The sequence below is a fragment of the Pseudorca crassidens genome, chromosome X (genome assembly GCF_039906515.1).
Source record: "Pseudorca crassidens isolate mPseCra1 chromosome X, mPseCra1.hap1, whole genome shotgun sequence".
Lineage (NCBI taxonomy): Eukaryota > Metazoa > Chordata > Mammalia > Artiodactyla > Delphinidae > Pseudorca > Pseudorca crassidens.
The window spans coordinates 133,017,356-133,039,962 of record NC_090317.1 but is presented as its reverse complement, the minus strand read 5'-3'; the positions used below and the strand labels follow the sequence as shown (position 1 = coordinate 133,039,962).

General features: G+C 46.2%; 1 protein-coding gene across 2 annotated transcripts in view; it reads left to right on the top strand.

The window, feature by feature from the left end:
* The window catches only part of LOC137217198 (glycogenin-2-like), a 35,601-nt gene extending 20,389 nt beyond the window's left edge, over positions 1–15,212 (top strand). For both annotated transcript variants that reach the window (XM_067723785.1, XM_067723786.1), the window contains exons 7-10: positions 1,236–1,430; positions 10,120–10,224; positions 11,378–11,485; positions 13,492–15,212. In XM_067723785.1, coding sequence (XP_067579886.1) covers positions 1,236–1,430; positions 10,120–10,224; positions 11,378–11,485; positions 13,492–13,647 — 564 coding nt within the window. In that variant the 3' untranslated portion in view covers positions 13,648–15,212. The remainder of the gene's footprint in view (positions 1–1,235; positions 1,431–10,119; positions 10,225–11,377; positions 11,486–13,491) is intronic.
* Positions 15,213–22,607: the final 7,395 nt, after the last annotated feature.

Genomic DNA, 22,607 nt, shown 5'->3' with positions numbered 1-22,607 from the left:
CATTGCGGTGGCTTCTCTGGCTGCGGAGCACGGGCTCTAGGCGCACGGGCTTCAGTAGTTGTGGCTCGCGGGCTGTAGAGCGCAGGCTCAGTAGTTGTGGCGCACGGGCTTGGTTGCTCCGCGGCATGTGGGATCTTCCCGGACCAGGGCTCGAACCCATGTTCACTGCATTGGCAGGCGGATTCTTAACCACTGCGCCACCAGGGAAGCCCCATTTGATTTTTTATAACTGTAACCCTACATGCTGTCCATAGTAGAGTTTCTGCAGTGAATTTTTTTTTTTTTTTTTTGGCTGCAACTGGTCTTAGTTGTGGCCTGTGGGATCTTTAGTTGTGGCACTCGGACTTCTTAGTTGTGGCATGCATGCAGGATCTAGTTCCCCGACCAGGGATCGAAGCTGGGCCCCCTTCGTTGTGAGCGCGGAATCTTACCCACTGGACCACCAGGGAAGTCCCCCTGCAGTGGACTTAACAGGGAGGCACCTGCCTTGCCAAAGACCTTTTATTTTTTATTTTATTTATTTATTTATTTTTTTTTTTTTGCGGTACGCGGGCCTCTCACTGTTGTGGCCTCTCCCGTTGCGGGGCACAGGCTCCGGACGCGCAGGCTCAGCGGCCATGGCTCACGGGCCCAGCCGCTCCGCGGCATGTGGGATCTTCCCGGACCGGGGCACGAACCCGTGTCCCCTGCATCGGCAGGCGGACTCTCAACCACTGCGCCACCAGGGAAGCCCCAAAGACCTTTTAAAATAAGGTCCCAGGAAATTTTATTTCCTGGTCAGTTTTTGACTAGTGCATGTATCGGTACAACGGAGTGCAGTGTCCGCAGATGCTTGCGTTGGGATCTTGAAACGAGTTCACATTTTAGCGTTTTTACTATGGTTTCTGTTTGGTGCACCTGGGTGCTGCTTTTCAAGAGAACTAAAGCTTTCTCTGACCATGCGACACGAATGAGTAGGAGTTTATTCAGATTCTTGATAGGAAGTTGCTGTTCTTTTCTGCAAAGCAGTATGCGAGGTACTGGGTTGGCTAGGAAGGAAAATAAGACCAAGTCAGGTGGTTCTAAGAGTAAAACGTGGAGACCCTGTGCCTGGGGGTCCTTCCTACCTGGAGCAGTAATGTGAACGCGGATGTCGGCACTGGGGACCACTGGCCACACAGGGGAGGGGATGGGCAGCGGGAGATTGGCAAAGATGTCAGGAGGACCTTGCTAACTGTGAATACCTTTTCTTGCAGGCTCACCTCGGGGGCGCTGGGGTGCCTTGTTCAAGTTCAGCGCCCACTGCTGAGGGGTCGTGTGCAAATGCTGTGCCCCGCTCCGGGGAGCCCTGTACCAATTGGGCGGAGGGGCCCCGCCAGCCTTGGCCTGAGAGCACCATGGTGGTGGTGGAGGAGACCCCCGCTTCGCCTGACGCATGCCCTGTGGAAGATGTAAGTATGTGCTCTTCGCACCGGTGCGATGGGGACACAGACGCTGGTTCCCCCGCGAGATGAAGCAGAGAGGATACTCCCCGGGGTCCCGGGGAGGGGCTGGGGGGACGGGAGGAACCTGTCTTCAGTTTGCTCTGTGGTATTAGGGCCTCCTGAGTTTCTTTAGAGAAAATGGCAAAATTGCACGTCACAGTAAAGCCAATGACAGCTGCATCTAATCCCTGGAAGCTGGAAATGCTGCCTTATATGGAAACGGGGTCTTTGCAGGCGGCATTGAGTTAAGGACCTTGACGTGGGGACGTGGTCCTGGCTTATCCGGGGAGGACACAGTGTCGTCACGAGGGTTCTCCTAAGAGGGAGGCGAAAGGAAGCTTGATGAGATGGGAGAGAAGCAGGAGTGAGACGGGGAGCGATGGGAAGATGTGAGCTTCTGGCTTTGAAGGTGTACGGGAGCCACAGGTGCCTCTATGAGCTGGAAGAGGCGAAGAAATGGGCCATTGGCTAGAACCTCCAGAAGGAACTCAGCCTTGCCAAGGACAGCTGCCCAGTGAGACCCAGCATGGACGTCTGACCTCCAGAACTGTTAACGTCATCAGTCTGCATTGTTTTTTTTTTGTTTTGCTTTTCACACTTCCTGAAGGTTGATTCTTTTGCCAGGTGCAGCCCTAAGCACTGTACGGTATACTGTTCCTGTTCAGCAGCACCAGAGCACAATTCTTGTGTCCGTTTTTTAAAACTAATTTCTTTTAGTGTGTCGTTGCTTTACAATGTTGCGTGAGTTTCTGCTGTACAGCTAAGTGAATCAACTCTACGTATCCATATATCCCCTCTTTTTTGGACTCCCTTCCCGTTTAGGTCACCACAGAGCACTGAGTAGAGTTCCCTGTGCTCTACAGTAGGTTCTCATTAGTTATCTATTTTATATATAGTAGTGTATGTATGTCCATTCCAATCTCCCAATTCATCCCACCCCACCTTCCCTCCCCCCCGGTAACCATAAGTTTGTTCTCTACATCTGTGTCTCTGTTTCTGCTTTGCAAATAAGTTCATCTGTATCATCTTTCTAGAGTCCACACAGAAGCGATATTACACGATATTTGATTCTCTTTTTCTGACTTACTTCACTCTGTATGACAGTCTCTAGGTCCATCCATGTCTCTGCAAATGGCACTATTTCATTCTTTTTTATGCCTGAGTAATATTCCATTGTATATATGTGCCACATCTTCTTTATCCATTCCTCTGTTGATGGACATTTAGGTTGCTTCCATGTCCTGGCTACTGTAAACAGTGCTGCAGTGAACATACGGGTGCATGTGTCTTTTCTAATTATGGTTTGCTCTGGGTTTATGCCCAGGAGTGGGCTTGCTGGGTCATATGGTAGCTCTACTGTTAGTATTTTGAGGAACGTCCATCCTGTTCTCCACACTGGCTGCACCAGTTGACATTCCTACCCACAGTGCAGGAGGGTTCCCTTTTCTCCACACCCTCTCCAGCGTTTATTGTTTGTAGATTTTTTGATGATGGCATTGTTTTAAGCCACCTAGTTTGTGTCTCTAAAAATGAGAAGGTCATTGCCCTTCTATAAGGAAGGGGGGCTTTTTTGCGGTGTGTGTGTGTATATTTCATTATTTTGCACTCCCAGGCCATCTTTGCCATTAATTATGCAGCATTGCTGCCACCTACCGGCCATCCATTGAATGATTCACTCTGGGTTCTTCATTTTGGGGATTTGGAACCAGTCCAAAAAACCAAAAAAACGATTTTCATAAATTCCTGTAACTGCGGAAGAGCTGGGTGTCTGGATCTGGGATCCTTATTCCAAGTAGCAGCCTTTGTATGTATAGTCATGGCAGTGTCGAGGAGTAGGTCTCCGTTTTCAAAAGTTGAATATCTTGGGCTTCCCTGGTGGCGCAGTGGTTGAGAGTCCGCCTGCCGATGCAGGGTACACAGGTTCGTGTCCCGGTCCGGGAGGATCCCACATGCCGCGGAGCGGCTGGGCCCGTGCGCCACGGCCGCTGAACCTGCGCGTCCGGAGCCTGTGCTCCGCAACGGGAGAGGCCGCAGCAGTGAGAGGCCCGCGTGCCGCAAAAAAAAAAAAAAAAAAAAAAAGTTGAATATCTCATTTATTTCCCATATAAAGGCATGTGTGTTAGATAAATATTTTTGCAGTTTGTTATCTTCTCAGCCAAGTGTCCTGTCCTATAGCCTCTTGGGTTGGGAAATGCAGTTAGTGGAAAGATTAGGGATGCCTTTCCTTGTTTTTTTGAAGTTGTTGGCTGTTTTTGCTATGGTTAATTTCTAAATGGTATCCTTGGATGAAAAGAAGTACCTAGTTTAGACCAATTTGTTAATGTTTCCTATATGAGGAGTGGGTTTTGTTTACCTTTTAGGAAATCTGTCTCTAAATCAGGGTCATAAAGCTCATCACCTCTGACGTCTTATGGATTTTTTATTCTTTTTACATTAAAGTATATAATTGATCTGGAATTGATGTTACGTGATGAATGAGTTTGGGGTCCACATACATCACTGTTATGTGTGGATCTGTAATGAACTCAGCATGGTTTGCAGTCAAAACTGTTACATCTCCACTGCTTTGTCATGTCTCCTTGGCCATCAGTCAGATACTCACACGTTACTAGGTGGCTCTGTTTTTGGAGTCGCTAATCCTATGGGTTCCTCCCCCCCTTGGGAAATGGTATATACGTATATTTTTAAAATTGAAGTATAGTTGATTTACAGTGTTGTGTTGGTTTCAGGTGTACAACAAAGTGATTCAGTCATATATATATATATATATACACACACACACATATATATATATACATATATATATATATATACTTTTTCAGATTCATTTCCATTATAGGTTATTATAAGATAATGAATATAGCTTCCTGTGCTAAACAGTAGGTCCTTGTTTATCTATTTTATATATAGTAATGTGTGTCTGCTAATCCCAAACTCTTAATTTATCCCCCCCCTTCCCCTTTGGTAACTGTACGTTTGTTTTCTATGTCTGTGAGTCTGTTTCTGTTTTGTAAATAGGTCCATTTGTACCATTTTTTTAGATTCTGCATATAAGTGATATCGTATGGTATTTGTCTTTCTCTGTCTGACTTACTTCACTCAGTATGACAATCTCTACTTGCATCCATGTTGCTGCAAATGGTGTTATTTCATTCCTTTTTTATGGCTGAGTAATATTCCATTGTATACATGTACCACGTCTTATATATGTACACGTCTTCTTTATCCATTCATCTGTCGGTGGACAGTTAGGCTGCTTCCACGTCTTGTGAATAGTGCTGCTGTGAACATGGGGGTGCATGTGTCTTTTCAAATTAGAGTTTTCATCTTTTCTGGATACATGCCCAGGAGTGGAATTGCTGGATCATATGGTAACTCTGTTTTTAGTTTCTTAAGGAATCTCCATCCTCTTCTCCGTAGTGGCTACACCCACTTATATTCCCACCGAGGGGATGGAATTCTTACTTGGCAATTCCCTTACAGTGACACTCGGAAGACGTTTCAAAATCATCTGACTTCCATTATTTCTCCAAGAATTCATCTCCCAGTCTTATGTTTATACATTTGAAGGTCATATGTCTTTTTGGTCTGCTTTTAACATCTTTCTCTTAGGCTCCGGTTTTTATCATAATGACTTTTTATTATCATTTGAATTTACCCTATTTGGGTTTGTAGCACTTATTGAAACTGTATTCCTTCTGCCCTTTCTTTCTCTGTCTGTGTCTCTCTCCTCTTCCCACTTCCCTATCCTTCTGTGATTCCAATGACATCTACAGTAGGAATTTCATCGCATCCCATGTGTCTGTGACACACTTCTCCCATCTGTCTTCCCGTGCTTCCGTCTACTGGCCTGTTTTCCAGTTAACCAGTCTTCTCTTTGGCTGTGTCTAATCAGCTGTTAAACCCACATCCTGCACACTTTATTTCAACTATCGTGTTTTTAGTCCACATAAACGCCAAATGTTTACGAGGGGGTTTTCAGTACTCCCTTGAAACTCTCCAACTTGTCCCATCATTTAAAGTATTTTCCACGTTCAGTTACAGTCTGTGTGCCGTCCACCATACATCTGTGTCTCACATGGATCTGGTTTTGTGCTTTGATTTCGTTTTCTCTTGATTTTCACGCCTTTGGTCTTGTCTCGCTGCGTGCTGGTTGATTTCTGATTGACTGCAAGACGTTGTGTATGGAAAAATGGCAGGGATCCTCTGAGGCTCTGAATCACAGGATCACCCAGAGAGCATTTCTTTTTTTTTTTTTTTTTTTTTTGCTGTACACGGGCCTCTCACTGTTGTGGCCTCTCCCGTTGCGGAGCACAGGCTCCGGACGGGCAGGCTCAGCGGCCATGGCTCACGGGCCCAGCCGCTCCGCGGCATGTGGGATCTTCCCGGACCGGGGCACGAACCCGTGTCCCCTGCATCGGCAGGCAGACTCAGAGAGCATTTCTTATGTGTTGTTTTTCTTTTCTCAGTAGGAAGTTTTCATAGAGATGGTTTGCCCACATGCTATTAGAGGTTGAGTTGGAGTGAAATTGGGTTTTGGTGTTTGTGAAGGTTGGTCTTTTGCTGGTTCTCTTTTCAGTGGCGTCCTAAATGAAAGCTTGTGTTTAGAGTGTCCCTCTTGGATACCTCATTATTTATGGGCTCCTCAGGGCTATAGCCTTTCAGTTGCCTCGAGGGGAAATAAAAGAAATATGTGTGTGTGTGTGTGTGTGTATGTATATATATATATATATATTTTTTTTTTGGTCTAGAATTTTAAGTTGCTTTTGGCAGGAGGTTTACCGGGAAACAAGTAGCTTCACCCATTGATGAAAGTGGAAAAATCCCTCTTCGGTTCTTGAATAGATTTGTATATTTACACTTTTTAGTTTTCACCACCTCTTGCAGTCATAACGTTCACAAGATGATAGCCCATGATGCAGAGGAGTGTGTCTTCATCGTGTGTCCTAAACTTACCTGCTCGGGCTGTGTATGTGAGCACTCTGTGTCTGTCTGTTGGCGGTCCGTTCCCCACACAGTCTGGCTTTACGATGCTCTCTTTCCGCGTTCATCTTTCTGGGCTTAGAGTCACTGGCTTCTCAAGCTACTTTCCATCCTTCAGCGGCTCTGTCTTCTTTGACCTGAGAATCCTCTGAATTGTTTCCAATCTGAGAGTCTCTCTTTTCAAGGTGACCCAAGCTTGCAGCAGCTAGTTAGGGGTGTGGATCAGTGAAATAGTGATCATCTCAGGAGAAAAATAAATGCAGAAGTCACATTTTACGTAGGTGTGTTCGTAAGCCTGCCAGCCGTTGGCTGAAAGGCTGGCGTTGCACCATCATAGTATCAAATCCTTGTCTTGGAATTCTCTCCTGGCTTTCTGCACATGTGAAGAAAGACGTCCCTGTTTGTGGCTAGGAAGAGTAAGGGGAATATTTACTATTACTGTTTCAGTTTATATTTTAGTTGTTAACGTTCATTGTGTTTTTTTTCCTCTTTTTTTTATTGAAGTATAGTTGATTTACAATGTTGTGTTAGTTTCAAGTGTACAGCAATTAAACATATATATGTACATATATTTTTTTCATATTCTTTTCCATTATAGCTTATTACAAGATATCGAATATAGTTCCCTGTGCTATACAGTAAATCCTTGTTGTTCACCTATTTTATATATAGTAGTTTGCATCTGTGTCTAGGGGTCTTGTTCAGAAGTTTGTATCTACGTCTAGGGGTCTTGTTCAGAAATGTTAGCGTGAGTTGACATAACTTCTTTTCCTGTTTAAATTTGTAAGAGCCTAACACATCTGCAGAAGACAAGTGGAAAAGTTGTATTATTAGTTCATCCTTTCTTATCAAGTAAATGACCCTGAGTTAAATCTCTTCCAAGGAAGGATAAAGTTTCACGATGGCCCACGTGGAATTTATTTATGTGTTCTTTCTTGAGAGAAATTAAGCTGACAAAAGTGACATTTTCCTAATCCGGTTCAACTAATCTTTCTGAGATTACTCACATCTGTTGGCAATTAACCGTTTGCCAGGCCAACTGCTTCGTTTGTCCGTGACATCAAGTGTCCGTGCTGTGTATGATTAAAGAACTTGAGTTTCAGAGACAGTAAGTAATTTATCCAGTTTCTTTTTTTCAATGGGTGTTAGGATTCAAACTAGAAAATTCCACTACCCAACCCTGATTGGATGAGGAAATTTATTTTTATGGTATTTATTATTTGTAGGTAGTGCAATTATCTCATTCGTCATTTTTTTTTCCCTAAAGGTTGTTTTGGTGTTTTGTACACCAGGGAGACTTAGGATGCATTAATGATGTGGATTGAATAGGGCTCGTAGAGGGCTTGGTAGTCAGAGAGGTGTGAATTCAAATCCCCCCTCTCTCCCTTGCTACATCTGGCATGTTTAACGAGTATCTCTGTCTGAAAGGTCAACTTTTCCTCAGTAAGAGAAGGGATCAGACTCTACGTCATGGGGTTGTTGTGAGATTAAAAGGAATAATGTGTAACAAGTTTATGAGTTTAATTTAGGGACCAGTGTTGAACACCTAATACAAAGGAGCTGTTATTATCCTGGCCTTTCATGTTTTGGATAAAGTTATCATTTTATTTTCTACTGTAATTATTAGAACTTAATTTTATTTTTGGCTTTCACGTACATAATCAAGATCAGGAAGAATGAGCCCATATTTTTTGTTTTTATTTTTTTTTTTAATATTTTATTGAATTATAGTTGATTTCCAGTGTTGTGTTAATTTCTGCTGTACGGCGAAGTGGTTGTTATACATGTATCTGTTCTTTTTCATATTCTTTTCCATGATGGTTTATCACAAGATATTGAACATAGTTCCCTGTGCTCTACAGTAGGACCTTGTCATTTATCCATCCTATATATAATAGTTTGCATCTGCTAATCCCAAACTCCTGATCAATCCCTCCCCCGCAACCTTGGCAACCACCGGTCTGTTCTCTGTATCTGTGAGCCTGTTTCTGTTTTATAGATAAGTTCATGAGTGTCATATTGTAGATTCCACATGTAAGTGATATCATGCGATATTTGTCTTTCTCTGGCTTACTTCACTGAGTATGATCATCTCTAGGTCCATCCATGTTGCTGCAAATGGCATGATTTTGTTCCTTTTTATGAGCCTGTATTTTAATTGGCACTTTCAAGTTGACGAGAGAGAAAAAGCAAAATTTAAAAAGAGCAACTTTATGAACACAGTGTTCTCTTCTACATTAAAAATGTTTTTACTGAATTTCACCAAAAATGTACTTTTGTGCACTTTTTACTGCCAACTTACTTCAGTTTCCTGATGTCCTCCTTTACCTCTGCCTCAGGACATTTGCACGTGCGTGCTGTCCTGCTTTTCTCACCATTGTCTCTTTCTCCCCACGTCTCCTGCTCATCTTTCAAACTTTGTTCCAGATGTTACTGCTTCAGGAGTCCTTACCCCTCCTGACGAGGTCGATCTGACCTTGATAAACCTGCCCTTGGTTCTCTGTCATTTTCCTTTGCAGAATTTTACAGGATTGTCATCTTATAGTTGTTATTGGTGGGACATTCATCTCTCTCCTTAGACAGTAAGCTGCATGAGGGTGGCCCACTCTTTGGTCTTCCTACGTCACTCTGTGAATATCCTTTGGACGTATACGTAGGTGCCTCCGCTAATACAGGGATGACCTGCCCTTTCTCCAAGACGGGAAAGCCGGTATCAGAGATTTGGGAGCTGGGAGTGTGAGTTGCCAGCCTCCGCGTCAGGTCAACTCACTCAGCATCTCTGGGGCAGTGGCTGGGGAATCTGCCTTCCCCGCATGGAGGAAGCTCTGTCTGACCGCCACAGTCGGGGTCAGCCCAGCCCACGACACGATTCCTGCCGTGTGTTTGCCGTGAGGATGGGCAGCTGTGTCCGCGTTCTCTTCTCTGTAGTTACATTGCTGGAGCCTTTGGACTTGAATGGGCTGCAGCCTGGGGGCGCGGCCTCGGCCCCCAACCCTGAATTCATCGGGGTGGGCTAGCTACTGTAAGAAATAGCCCCCCCAATACATACAAGTGTATTTCTGGTGCGTGTCACACTCAGCCCAGGCGGTAAAGCTGTGCTGTGGTCCATGCGGTCTTGCGGGGATCCAGGATTCCTCCCCTTGGCCTCTGCTCCATCACCATCCAAGGAAGCCCTTGTCCACGGCGGCTCCTTAAGAAAGGGTTAGGCTCCCTTGAGGAAGCCATCCACCGCCTGTAATGCATTAAGTCGTGTCCTGTGCCTCTGGGATGATCTTTGCTACGTACCACCCTTGGGAGAGCCGAGAAACTAGTCGCTCAAATGGTTTTCCGTAGGGTTTCGTTTTCCTGTGGAATCCCGGCTGAAATTGGAAGAGGTTGTCTGCCAAGGGACATTGCTCTTCACCTGACCTGTGGGGCAGAGGGTAGGAAACGTGTCCCCCACCTCAGCACCCAGTCTGGGGCGGACTCAGGTCACATCTCCTCAACGCCGTGGGTGAGAATTCATCATGTGGTCCTGCTTAGATGCAAGGAGCCCAAGACGAAGCAGCAGACACAGGCATTGGCGAGCTCCTCTGAGCCATACTTGCCGTATTTGGAGGCAGAAAAGCATTGATTGGGTGTTTGTATTTGCACGAAGGGTTGTCCTAACTTGGCGTTTGCTCTTTCTTTTTAGATGATAGGTTGGCCGGAAATGGAGACTTCCGCTGGAGTGATGTGTGACCCGTTGTCACCACCCTCCACCCAATTTGCAGACTTCACAGGGACCCAAACCAACTCGGTATAACTCACTTCTTTCTAATTTTCTAATTCTTTTTTTTTTTTTTTCTGTACCGCACAGCATACGGGATCCTAGTTCCCTGACCAGGGATCGAATCTGCGCCCCCTGCCTTGGAAGTTCAGGGTCTTAACCACTGGACCTCCTGGGAATTCCCTGCTTCTACTTCTTAAGCATGGCCGTGTCTCTGCATGCCTGTCCATCGACCACCAGAGGAGGTGCCCCATGGGCTTCTTCACCATCCCGTGACCTTTCTAAATGGTTTTTCCATGGTGTTGTGACGAGTCTCTTTATTTTCGAGGTGGATAGGAGACCTGGTTGTCTATTCACATTTTTTTTCCCTCCTCCATCACTGAGTTTTGTGTTGGTCCTTTGGTCATTCTCTTATATCTTGCTTTAGGAAGACTCAGAAAAGAAAAAGATACAACATCAAAATGGCCTATATGCCTTCCTTAATTTTTGTTAAGTTTTCGGGACAACTTTGCACCCGTGTTTCACGTCACTATTCAAGGATTATGGCTTTCCCTTTCTTTCCCCCCGCTAAATTTACCCGCATGAATCTGGGCTTTTGTCCCCAGGCATCCTCAGAAGATTAAATCCAGACAGACTCTTAATCTCGTTGACAGACCATCTTAGTCAAGTGCTTCCGTAGACATTTGGTCTAAACTAATTGCCCCTCTCTGAAAAGTATTTTTGTTGTTGTTTTAAAATTTTTACTAGAGTTGATTTACAATGTTGTGTTCGTTTCAGCTGTACAGCAAAGCAAATCTGTTATACATACACATAGATCCACTCTTTTTTAGATTCTTTTCCCATATAGGTCATTACAGAGTATTGAGTAGAGTTCCCTGTGCTCTACGGTAGGTCCTTATTAGTGATCTAGTTTATATATAGCAGTGTGTATGTGTCAATCCCAGTCTCCTGATTTGAAACGTTAACCTTTACATCGCATGATAAATGTCAGCATCTCATCTTGTGCAAGAAAAAGCTGGGGGGAAGTTTAGAGTGGCAGAGCACACTCAATTACTTACTTATTTAGCACAACCCCTTCGTTTGGTCTTATTTTCCCAGGAAAAAGAGTTCTCTGTCATTTTGGTTAAGACTGCGGTCCTGTGAAGCCCCCTGCAGACTAACGATGGAACGGTTATGTTTCTAGCAGCCCGTGGAGAGCGCGGAAGGTGGCCCACCTGAGGAAGCCTTGGAGCCACGCCGGGAGCCCCCTGTGGATGTCACCAGGGACCCCAGTCTCCAGGATGCTTTGGAGGTGGTGTCCTCATTGTCTGCCTTGTCCAGCTCTCGTGATGGACGCTGTGCGCTAACTCAGGGGCCGGCTGCGTACACGCACTGGCGTTACCCCCATTTCGAGCCTCGCTTGTGGAGAGAAGAGTCCGCCTGCTTCTCCTGCTGCCTGAGACCCGTTTGTCTTGCGTTTGCCCGCGGTGGTCGGTCCACCCTCTTTCCTGTCCTCTGCTCTGATAATCACGCCCGTTCTCTCTTCAAAAGCTGTTCTGCAGAAGTTAATTGACGTTATGGGGCTGTGCTGTGTTTTCCCGCAAAGTAGGCTTGGAAGTTCATGCACACTGTCTAAAAAGACGAGCGTAAAAGCTGGGAAATTTGGCGGTGGTGGGGGAACCTTTCAATCCAAATCGAGCATGCGTTGATTTCTTCTTGAAGAAGGAAGTGAAAGATGCTTCCTTCGTGACTCTCCGTCTTACAGATGCTCTGGTCTCAAACTTCAGGCTGTGCGATGATGCTTTTAATGATGATGAAATGCTTTCATTTCTCTCTAACCATGATCTTAATAATACCTTTTGGTCTTTTAGAGCAAATACAGCTGTAGAGCTGAGTGTTGGGTGTAGGATGAAAATTCGTGTTGATTTTTTGGATTGTGTTTTTGTCTGTTGAGGCTGCGGTAACAGAAACACCATAGTCTGGGTGGCTTATGAACAATAAGAAATGGATTTCTTGGTGTCTGGTGAGAGCCCACTTCCTGGCTCACAGAGGGTGTCTTGTTGCTGGTTCCTCACATGGAGGAAGGGGTGAGGGAGCTCTCTGGGGTCTCTCTTCTTTTGAATTTATTTTTTAATTGAGATATAGTTGAATGTGTCCCATTCTTTCCAGAAAGTTTTCATTCCCGGGAACTCACGGAGCCCCAGTCCAAGCGCTCTTAGCGGGGAAACGTGCTGAGCTATCCTGGAAAATATCTTGTTTTCACTCTTGCAGTTTCTTTGAGCAATACGTTGGCAATGTTTCAATAAACTGTGCGGGGATGAGTGTAGAAAGCAGAACCTTATATGTAAAAACTCTTTGAAAGCATCGTGGCAGATAAACAGTGGAGAAAGTGTTGCATGCCTAGTGGATAGAAACAGTAGCATAACTGTCTGGTGTCCAGTACTGTCCACCCCCCAGCCCCCCTTTTGCTGATCTATTTGCGTGCCAACCAAAAGTCAGGGGTGTGTGTGTGTGTGTGTGTGTGTGTGTGTGTGTGTGTGTATGTGTACACATTTGCGTATTTATAATTTTCCTCATACGTATCCTTTAAGAAGATGGAAACCCTGCCATGGCAAGAAAAAAAAAGATTTAAATTAGTATTGAAATGGTCTTGCCAGGCTGTCCAAAATGTCATACACTGTATTTTCACAATATGAACCTTTTCTTCATTTCACGTAGTTTGGTTACACTCAGGGATACAGAACGTGTTTTTTTTTTTTTTTTTTAACTTTTAATTTTATTTTGGAGTAGAGTTGATTAACGATGTTGTGACAGTTTCAGGTATACAGCACACTGATTCCATTATACATAGATCGGTATCTATTCTTTTTTCAAATTCTTTTCCCATTTAGGTTGTGATATAATATTGAGCAGAGTTCCCTGTGCTCTACAGGAGGTCCTTGTTGGTTATCCATTTTAATTATAGCAGATACAGAACCTTTTTTTGGTGGGTGGAAAGATTAAGATGATCATATAAGCGTGTGTGAAAGGGTTTAGTGGCTAGACATTAAAACAAGTCTTAGGAACAAGTGGACACAAGTACAATGATAAAGTATAAAATTTCAAAAAAGTCAGACCAACTAAGCATCTTCTTGTGAGAAGGTTGTATTAAATTCAGCGTGTGGTTTGTTCAGAAGCAAAGTGTCAGCACCGTCTCCCTGAGACGTGGTGAGGTTTGTCCGTGGAACCGATTGCTCAGCCAGGTGGATGCCCGGGCCGGCTTTCACTCTCTGACGACGGTTTTTCTAACACCGTCTCCTGTGGGCTTGTCTTCCCTAGGTGGACCTGGCCATCTCCGTCTCTGAGATTTCCATCGAAGAAAAGGCACTGAGTCCCGATGAGGAGCGGAGGAAGTGGGAGGAGGGACGCATCGACTACCTGGGGAAGGATGCGTTTGTCCGGATTCAGGAGAAGCTGGACCGCTTCCTGCAGTGATGGCACCATGGCGTTGGGTGGCCCTGTTCCATGAACGTCTCGAATCCTTTCCGAGGGAAAGACTCTTCCACGATGTGCCTCTCTTTATGGTTGACCAGCTTGCGTGCCTCATGTCAGTCACGTGGTCCATCCAAAACCCAGCTCAAAGGCCTGTGTGACCCCAGCTACCCATGCCTCCTGGGGGTTCCCCAGGAGGTTGCATCTCCTTTACACCTTGTTGGCAAAAGGGAACAGGAATAACCTTCTGGTCAACCCTGGGTCTCTGGTCTTGCTTGAAGGAGCTCAGGATTCTGTCCTGGGCAGGTCCTGCCGTGTCCGTCCTACGTAGGGTTAGATGTCACTGCAGAGTTTCTGTCCCAGTGCCCGTAACACGAGGAGAGGTATTGAGTGCCCTGGGAACCTTTATTCAGTGCCTTGAGACTTTGCAGAATGAAAAGTCCTTCCTGTGAAGATGCAGCAAACGTTCGGATGCCTTGAGTGTGACTCCAGTGTGGACTTTCCCAAGCATGGCTGAGAAACACCACAGCTGTGGTTCCTCTTCAGCAAAAATACCCAAGAGGACTTGCAAGTGCATTGACAGGTGCCCCATGGAGATGTGTCAGAGATATTTGGAAGGAAGATTCCAGCTGGCTTGGGAGAGGTGACCGCTTCCAAACTGGTTGACCTACTGGTGTAGAAGAACCCAGGGTTTACGCTGAGGGGTGTCTGGTGGCCGTGCGCTCACGGTAGCTGGATTTGGTCGAGGCTGTTTCGAGGCAAACCTGTATGCGGCCCAGGACACCAGGCTGCCCTGTGCTGGGTCACACTACCTCACTTCACAGTATGGAGTCACTCTGCTCTCCAAGCCGTGCCAACTCGGTTCTTTCGGGACAGTTCTCCGTTCGATGACACTAGACGCTTTATCCCATGAGAAAGCCTCCCCTCCAAAAGCATCCGGAAATGAATGCGGTATGTTGGAGTTTCTCCCAGGGTCATTGCTGGTTGCCACCGTAGGATAATTAAAGCCGGATGTCAGTCGCTGTACTGAAGAGAAGGAAATGTAGTTTTTAAATGTTGGAATGGTTTATCACGCGTGTGCAATCGAAAGTCATGAGTTCATTAGACACAGGTGTGGAAGAAGCTTGAGAGGGCTGTGTTCAAATCCATCTGAGGTCTGGGTGGACTTCTGGGGCTCGTTGTGGCATTCACGTGTGTGAGGTGTGAGCTATGGAGGGGTGGTTTCTTTTTATCTATGGGTGAATGATTGTCGTCTTGGTTGGTTTCACACAGATGATGCTTCAGGGGCTACTTGGAAATAGCCCTAGGGACATAGTCCTTGGGTGGGTTGCATGGGGTGATCACCAACCGTTAGAGTTATCCCATAACTTTGTGTTGGGGAAGGAACGTCTGTGCTCTGAGCCATAGTGTTGGACTAGAAGAAACGAGAGCCTGAGTCTGGCATCCGTGAGAGGAGGGTTCCAGGAGATGAACATCTGAGTCCGGTCCAGCTTCTCTGGAGAAGAGGATTCTCCAGTGCCTATGGTCGATCGCTCATTGGCTAAAAGTGTACGCTTAAAATGGACTTCTGCTGCGCATCCTAGGGTCAGTCCTCACGTTAGTCAAAGGCTAGCACACTGCAATTAAAATTTTAAGACAGCAGTGGGGTCTCCTTCGGATGTGTGTTGGGGTGTGTTCCGAGCCATTGGGATAACACAGGCATGGGACGCCTTCGTCCTGCCATAAACTTAAATAACCAAATGGGTTTTTTCAGAATGGGTGGTAGCAGTAAAATGAGTAGAACTGTTTACTTCTTACCCTCGGAAATCTCATAAGTTCTCTCCAGGCATGCTGCCTACTCTTCTAGCATTGACTCGTCCATTTCACCCATCCATCCATCCATCCACCTATCCGTCATCCCTCTATCCATCCATCGTCTATCCATCCTTTCATCCATCCATCCATCCATCATCCCTCCATCCATCGTCTATCCATCCTTTCATCCATCCATCCATCCATCATCCATCTATCCACCCATCACATGGTTTTTTGAGTTCTCTCCAAATGGCAGGCACTCTGACCCGTGCTCAATCAATACATGAGAACGTACAAGAACCTGTAAGAACATTTTAACGACGTCTAAGTAATATCCATCCAAGAGGTGTACTACGAGGTTATTTCCTGAAGAATGCCAGTGCCAGGATTCGGGCTGTGTAATGTCAGGACTGCAGAGTGAACATAAGTTGAATCCTTGAGAGATGTGATTTGACCTATACTATCACTAATATTTTGGTACATAGGAGTTTTTTTTTTAAAAAAACACATTTAATTGTTCTAGAAATATTATCCAGTTATTTTGGGGCAGGATGAAATGGCAGGTGAAGAAAAAGCATTTCCAGAGGTATTGACCTGGCCGGCTGGATTAAGGTGTGTAGATTTACAGGAACACAGCAAGTATTTTTGTTATTCAAGGTCACTTGGTCACATCCTGGCGCTGAATGCACAGGAGTCATCCTAATGCTGCTGAGTTTCGGTGTGGAAATGCGAACAACTTGAACTAAAATAGGGTTTCTTTTAGCCACCACACCTGAATTAGGAAAAGTAGACCAATTCTCCTTCCCGATTTCATAGATCTCTGCCCTTTAGAGGACCATGCCATTTTTACCTTAGTGTCTTAAGGTAATGTCTTATATACCACTACTGTCTTAGTATTTTTGGTTGTTCGGGTTTTTTTTTTTGAAATTTATTTATTTTATACAGCAGGTTCTTATTCGTTATCTGTTTTATACATATTAGTGTGTACATGTCAATCCCAATCGCCCAATTCATCCCACCACCACCACCCAACCCCCACTTTCCCCCCTTGGTGTCCGTACGTTTGTTCTCTACGTCTGTGTCTCTCTGCCCTGCAAACCGGTTCATCTGTACCATTTTTCTAGGTTCCACATATATGTGTGAGCATACGATATTTGTTTTTCTCTGACTTACTTCACTCTGTATGACAGTCCGTAGACAGCACCGATTGTTAACCAAGGTAATGAGCAGAGAATCAGCAAGTTTACTATAATAATCAAATTGTATGATTTAAAAAAGGGGGAAAAATGGGAAGGAAATCGCAAAAAGAGGTGGCATATGTATACATATAACTGCTTCACTTTGCTGTACAGCAGAAACTGACACAACATTGTAAAGCAACTATATGCCAATTAAATTTTTTTTAAAGTTAAAAAAAAAAACAACCTAGCACTGGACTGTCGCCAGAACAAACTGCTAATGGGGGACAGAAAGATGGGACTTGATGTCACGTAGATACTCACACAGCTTGGGGATGGGGACAGACATTCAGAACACGGAACAGGATGGGCTAGTGCACAGCACGGTGATGAAAGCTGACGATACTGTATTACGAACTCGGAAGTCGCTAGGAGAGTAGATCTTAAAAAGTTCTCATCACCAAAAAGAAAGGGCAACTATGTGACCTGGTGGAGGTGTGAGCTCATGCTTGGTGGTGACCGTTTGGCGAGATTTATAAACATGAAATCAGGGCTTCCCTGGTGGCGCAGTGGTTGAGGGTCCGCCTGCCGATGCAGGGGACGCGGGTTCGTGCCCCGGTCCAGGAAGATCCCACATGCCGCGGAGCGGCTGGGCCCGTGAGCCATGGCCGCTGAGCCTGCGCGTCCGGAGCCTGTGCTCCGCAACGGGAGAGGCCACAACAGCGAGAGGCCCGCGTACCGCAAAAAAAACAACCCATGAAATCAGGACTTCCCTGCTGGTCCAGTGGTGAAGACCCCGAGCTTCCAATGCAGGGGGCGCAGGTTGGATCCCTGGTCAGGGAACTAGGGTCCCACATGCCATGCAGTGTGGCCTAAAAATAAATAAATGGATCACAGAATTTCAAAAGTAAATAAATACATGAAACCATTATGTTGCAGCCTTCAACTTACACCATGTTTGCACGTCAATGATAATAGAGCTGGGGAAGAAAGAAGAAACAAATCACACGCATTGGTCTCTGGTGGGTCCCCCACCATGTTTGGGCTTGACACCCCCAGTCTGCGTGATACATGCACGGATTTCCTGGTGGGGTTAGTTAACTCTGCCGGCTTGCTGCTGCTTGTTATGCGAAATAACTTTTCTAGAAGGCCACTCCTTGGTATCAACAAAACGCACAAAAATATTTCTCTGGCCAAGTGCTTTGTAGGAAATGTTGAAAGACATGCCCTTTTAGAGCAGTTTCTCAAGGACTTTTTTTTACCCCCTGCCTTTTCCCGTAAGTTCTTGGAATGAGTCCTTTACTAAGTCATCCAAGAACTATTTTTCGATTATTTACTGTTCAAGGAACCAGGAACCTCTACAAGAGATTTGTAAAAATATAACCTTGGCAGTTTGGGAAAAGACAGTAGGAAAACAAGTTGGGAAGAAACCCTTATACTGCTTCCTTTTCAAAGCAATCTGCTCTGGTAGGTGTCCTTCTAAGAGACAGAAGAGGAGAGACCCCGACACAGAGGAGAAGCCCCAGGAAGACAGAGGCAGAGACGGGAGGGAGGCGGCCACAAGCCCAGGGACGCCTGGAGCCCCCAGAAGCTGGAAGAGGCGGGAAGGACCCTCCCCTGGAGCCTCTGGAGGGAGCGCGGCCCTGGGACACCTTGACCTCAGACGTCTGGTCTCCAGGATGGGGGAGGATGGACTTACAGTGTTTAAAGCCTCTGGTTTGTGGTCATTTATTACAACCACCCCAGGAAACTAATACACACACTCTGTCAGCCTGTCTAGATCTCAGCTCTTCATCAAGACTGTGTCCTCCTCCAGAAACGCTTTTCTAGACCTTCCAGGTTTCAGTAGTGGGCCAAGACCAGTATAGAGAGCGCCCAGTATTGGGGACCAGATGTGGACCAAGCATTTGATGTCCCTGATTATTTCATCTTCCAATACCCTGGGCATGGGCACCTACTATTTCCCGTAAGGGTCTGACCAAGTGCAAAGGCAATGCCTTAGAGAAAGGATGGTCTTTTCAACAAATGATGCTGAGACCACTGGACATGCATAGGCACAATGATACAGCTTGATAGAGGACTCTTAGAACGCTTGGGTGGGTCTTCTTGAGCTGCCATAACAAAGCACCCCAGACCGGGTCCCTCAAACAACAGACATTTATTTCCCCCTGTCCTGGAGGCTGGAAGTCCGAGATCCAGGCGTGGGTAGGGTTGGTTCCTCCTGAGGTGTCTCTGTTGGGCGTGTAGATGGCCGTCTTCTCCCTGTGTCCTCACAAGCAGAATTGAGGACATCTGAGCAAGAAGGATGGATGGCACCCATGCCCGTATTCTGGTTACCATGGTTACTCTATTACTAGAGCTGTATGGTTGAGGGGAAACAGGTAAAGGGCACATCGAAGCTCTGGTGTTATTTTTATTTCCTACAACTGCACGTGAATCTATAATTATCTCAATGTAAGAAAGTTTATAAAAAGAAAATAGACAGCTGTATACATCTCATGCTATAGTGGCATCAACTGAACTTGAGTTTCAGCGATGAACCCAAAGACATCATGATGAAGAAACAGAACAAGAAATTTGCACCCAAGACTGCTTGCTTCCAAACTCATATTTTTAACCACCCTGGAAAAAAAATAATAAAACCCAGTGGATGAGGGTTCTGATTTCTCCATATTCTCACCAACACTTGTCATTTTTTTTTTTTATTCTAACCATCCAAATGGGCGTGAAGTGGTATCTCACTCTGGTTCTGATTTGTAGTTCTCTAATAAGTAACGACGTTGAGCGTCTTTTCATGTGCGTATTGGCCATTCCTGTCATCTTTAGTAAAATATCTGTTGACATCTTTTGCCCATTTATTAGATCATTTGTCTTATTTTTTAAAAATTTTTATTGGACTATAGTTGATTTATAATGTTGTGTTAGTTTCAGGTGTACAGCAAAGTGAATCAGTTGTACGTATACATATATCCACTCTTTTTTTCTTTTTTTCATTTGTCTTATTATTGAGTTGCATTCGTTTGCGAATATTTTCTCCCAGTCTGCGGTATATCTTTTCATTTTCTTAATGAGTGCTTTGAAATTTGATAAACTCTAATCCACCCCGACAGATCAGGCTTTTGCTACCTTATCTAGAACATTCCTTCCTAACCTAAGAGGACAAAGATTCTCTCCTAAGTTTTCTTTGGCAAGTTTTGTCGATGTGTCTCTTCTGTGTGGGTCTCTGGTGCATTTTGAGCTCATTTCTGTGCACGGTGTGATAAGGAGCTAAACTTGTCCTTTCGCATATTTTGAAAATCCAATTATGTCAACACCGTCTGCTGAATCCTCCACTGCGTGTTTTAACAGGCTGCCAAAGCCCTGTGAAATTTCCCTAGTTTGGACATTTGAGTGGGTTCCCCAGACCCTGCAGAGCATACTCACACTCCTGCAAAGCTTTCCTTTAGAGGTATTGATGGGGGAAAAAAAGCACAACCTAAAAGGTGAGAATTATGCTTTATTCCGTGGACTTTGTGAGGACGGAAGCCCTGGACACAGGTTCTCAGATCGCTCTGAAGGACTGTTCCCAAGAGGTCCGGGAGGAGCCTGGATAGATAGGAGATTAAAAATAATAATAATAATAATAATAATCCCAGATAGCTGACCATGAAAAGATGACTGCTAATTAAAGAAAAACAGACATCTCAAGTGCGTGAATGTAGCGCTTTTCTGTGTGTGGGGAGATGCAAGAGTCTGGGCTCACGGAAACCATCCTTCTGATGTGCTCCTTAAGTCTCTAAGGCCAGGGTCCTGTTGTTCTCCAGCCTGAATCCCCACCGTCGGGGGCGCTACAGAGGCTGAGGGCTGCAACATCCTTTGTTTCCTGAGAAGGCAGGTGACATTCTTTGCCCCCAGAGGCGGAGGAGACGGGGCAGGAAGAGAAACGTGCAAGCCGGCCAGTAACGGGGGTGGGGGGGGGTAGGGGGGGTGGGGGGTGGTGGTCAGGAACAGCCCGTGCACAAGCGCCCCACTGCCCTGCCCGTGGACAGGGCTCTGAGAGCGAGTGAGCTTTCCAAGGGGCCCAGGCAGACCCTTGCTCGGGCTTCCCTGGTGGCGCAGTGGTTGAGAGTCTGCCTGCCGATGCAGGGGACGCGGGTTCGTGCCCCGGTCCGGGAAGATCCCACATGCCGCGGAGCGGCTGGGCCCGTGAGCCATGGCCGCTGAGCCTGTGCGTCCGGAGCCTGTTGCTCCGCAATGGGAGAGGCCACGGCAGTGAGAGGCCCGCGTACTGCAAAAAAAAAAAAAAAAAAAGGTAAGGCCCAGAGACGGGCGGGATGCATGAGTGATCACACAGCTACCCCGAAGCACGGCGGGGGTGGCCAGAGAGCTGGGGGTCTCGGGGCTCCGTCTCCTGTCTGGACCCCTGTCCCCCTGACCATTTGCAGGCTATAGGGTCACGTCCAGCATCACCTCACTTCTAGGCAAGGAGGGAGAGCCTGTGTCGCTATCACAAACCCAAATTGAGTCACCAGGCTCTCAAACCCTACCCTCGCCTGCAGACGAAAGCGCGAAGTGTTTAACCACAGCCAGAGGATACCTGTGGACCCACGTCGCCACGGAATCCTCCAGCTGTGCTCCCTCCGTGAGGGGTGCCTCACTGTCTGATGATTTAGGACAAAGGTCAGCAACTGATGGACAAATCTGACCCTGGGTCTATTTTTGTAAGTCCCTCTGGAGCGAAGAATGGTTTTCACGTTTTTTTCAAGAGTTGGACAAGATAAACAGAACAAAAAGACGGATATGTAAGGCGGACCTTATGTGGTCCACGCAGCCGACCAGAGTCCCGTGTGGCCCCTCACGGAAAAGCACTGCTGATCTCGACCCCTGGATTTGGAACAAAAAGGTCTTCCAGCGTGTTTGGTACGTATTTCTGACACATACCTGGCTGCCAGAAAGAATTAGATGGGACTGACTTACAAGAGGAGAATGGCTTACGCCGGAAGGGTGAAGGATTTCATAGCAAATCACTGAGAGGTGAAGTTAAGGATGGTGTCCTGGGCATGGCGTCCTCCTGCCTTGAAACCAATGGTAGTTTCTCTAATCCAGGTGAGTTGTACACCTGTCACCTTATGAGCTTGTGTTGGCAGAATGCCTAGACAGGGTGTGCCCTGCTTGCAGACGGGCTGGTGGGGCTGGTGGTGGATGGAGGACCAAGCGAGTCAGCAGGTTGTGGAAGAATGCCAACACACCTAGTGGACGATGCTCTTGGGGTCTAGCCCCACAGCTGGACGAGGCATGCAGCAACGCCCGTGGCCAGTGGCCTCAGTGTTTTCCTCAACGAATCAATGACTTAAATGAAGACAATCCCAGGACTTCCCTGGCGGTCCAGTGGCTAGGACTCTGCGCTTTCACTGCAGGGGACACAGGTTCGATCCCTGGTCGGGGAACTAAGACCCCACAAGCTGCACTGTGCGGCCAAAAAAATACCAAAACAAATTAAGAGAACCTCCTTGCTGGCTATAGGGCGCCCCCCGGACCCTGCTCCCAATGTGCCTGCATTTGGGGTAGAAAGAGACAAACTACAGACATAAAATCACAGAGGCTGTTTCTACAGGTGGTGCTGGGCAGTCAGACCCAACATCTTGGCGGTTTTCAAGGTCAATCCAAACCCACTGGCCACAGAGGGGTCGACTTGGATCTAAATTGTTGCTTGCTTTGGTCAAAAGCTAGGAGATGATGTTCCAACGGAAGGGTTTCCTTGATGTAAAACAAGATAGTGGGACCCTAGGACCAGCCATTGTACTCCTGGTTTCTACCCAAGAGACATGAAACAAGCTGTGTCCACACAAAGATTTGTACAGGAAGGTTCGTAGCAGCATTATTGCTCAGAGTGAAAAAGTGGAAAGAACCCAAATGATCCATCAGCGCAGGAATAGATTCCAAAGTGTGTCGTTCCCATAGCAACCAAGATCCCCAATGCCAAGATCATCTACCATTGTCAGTAGAATATTC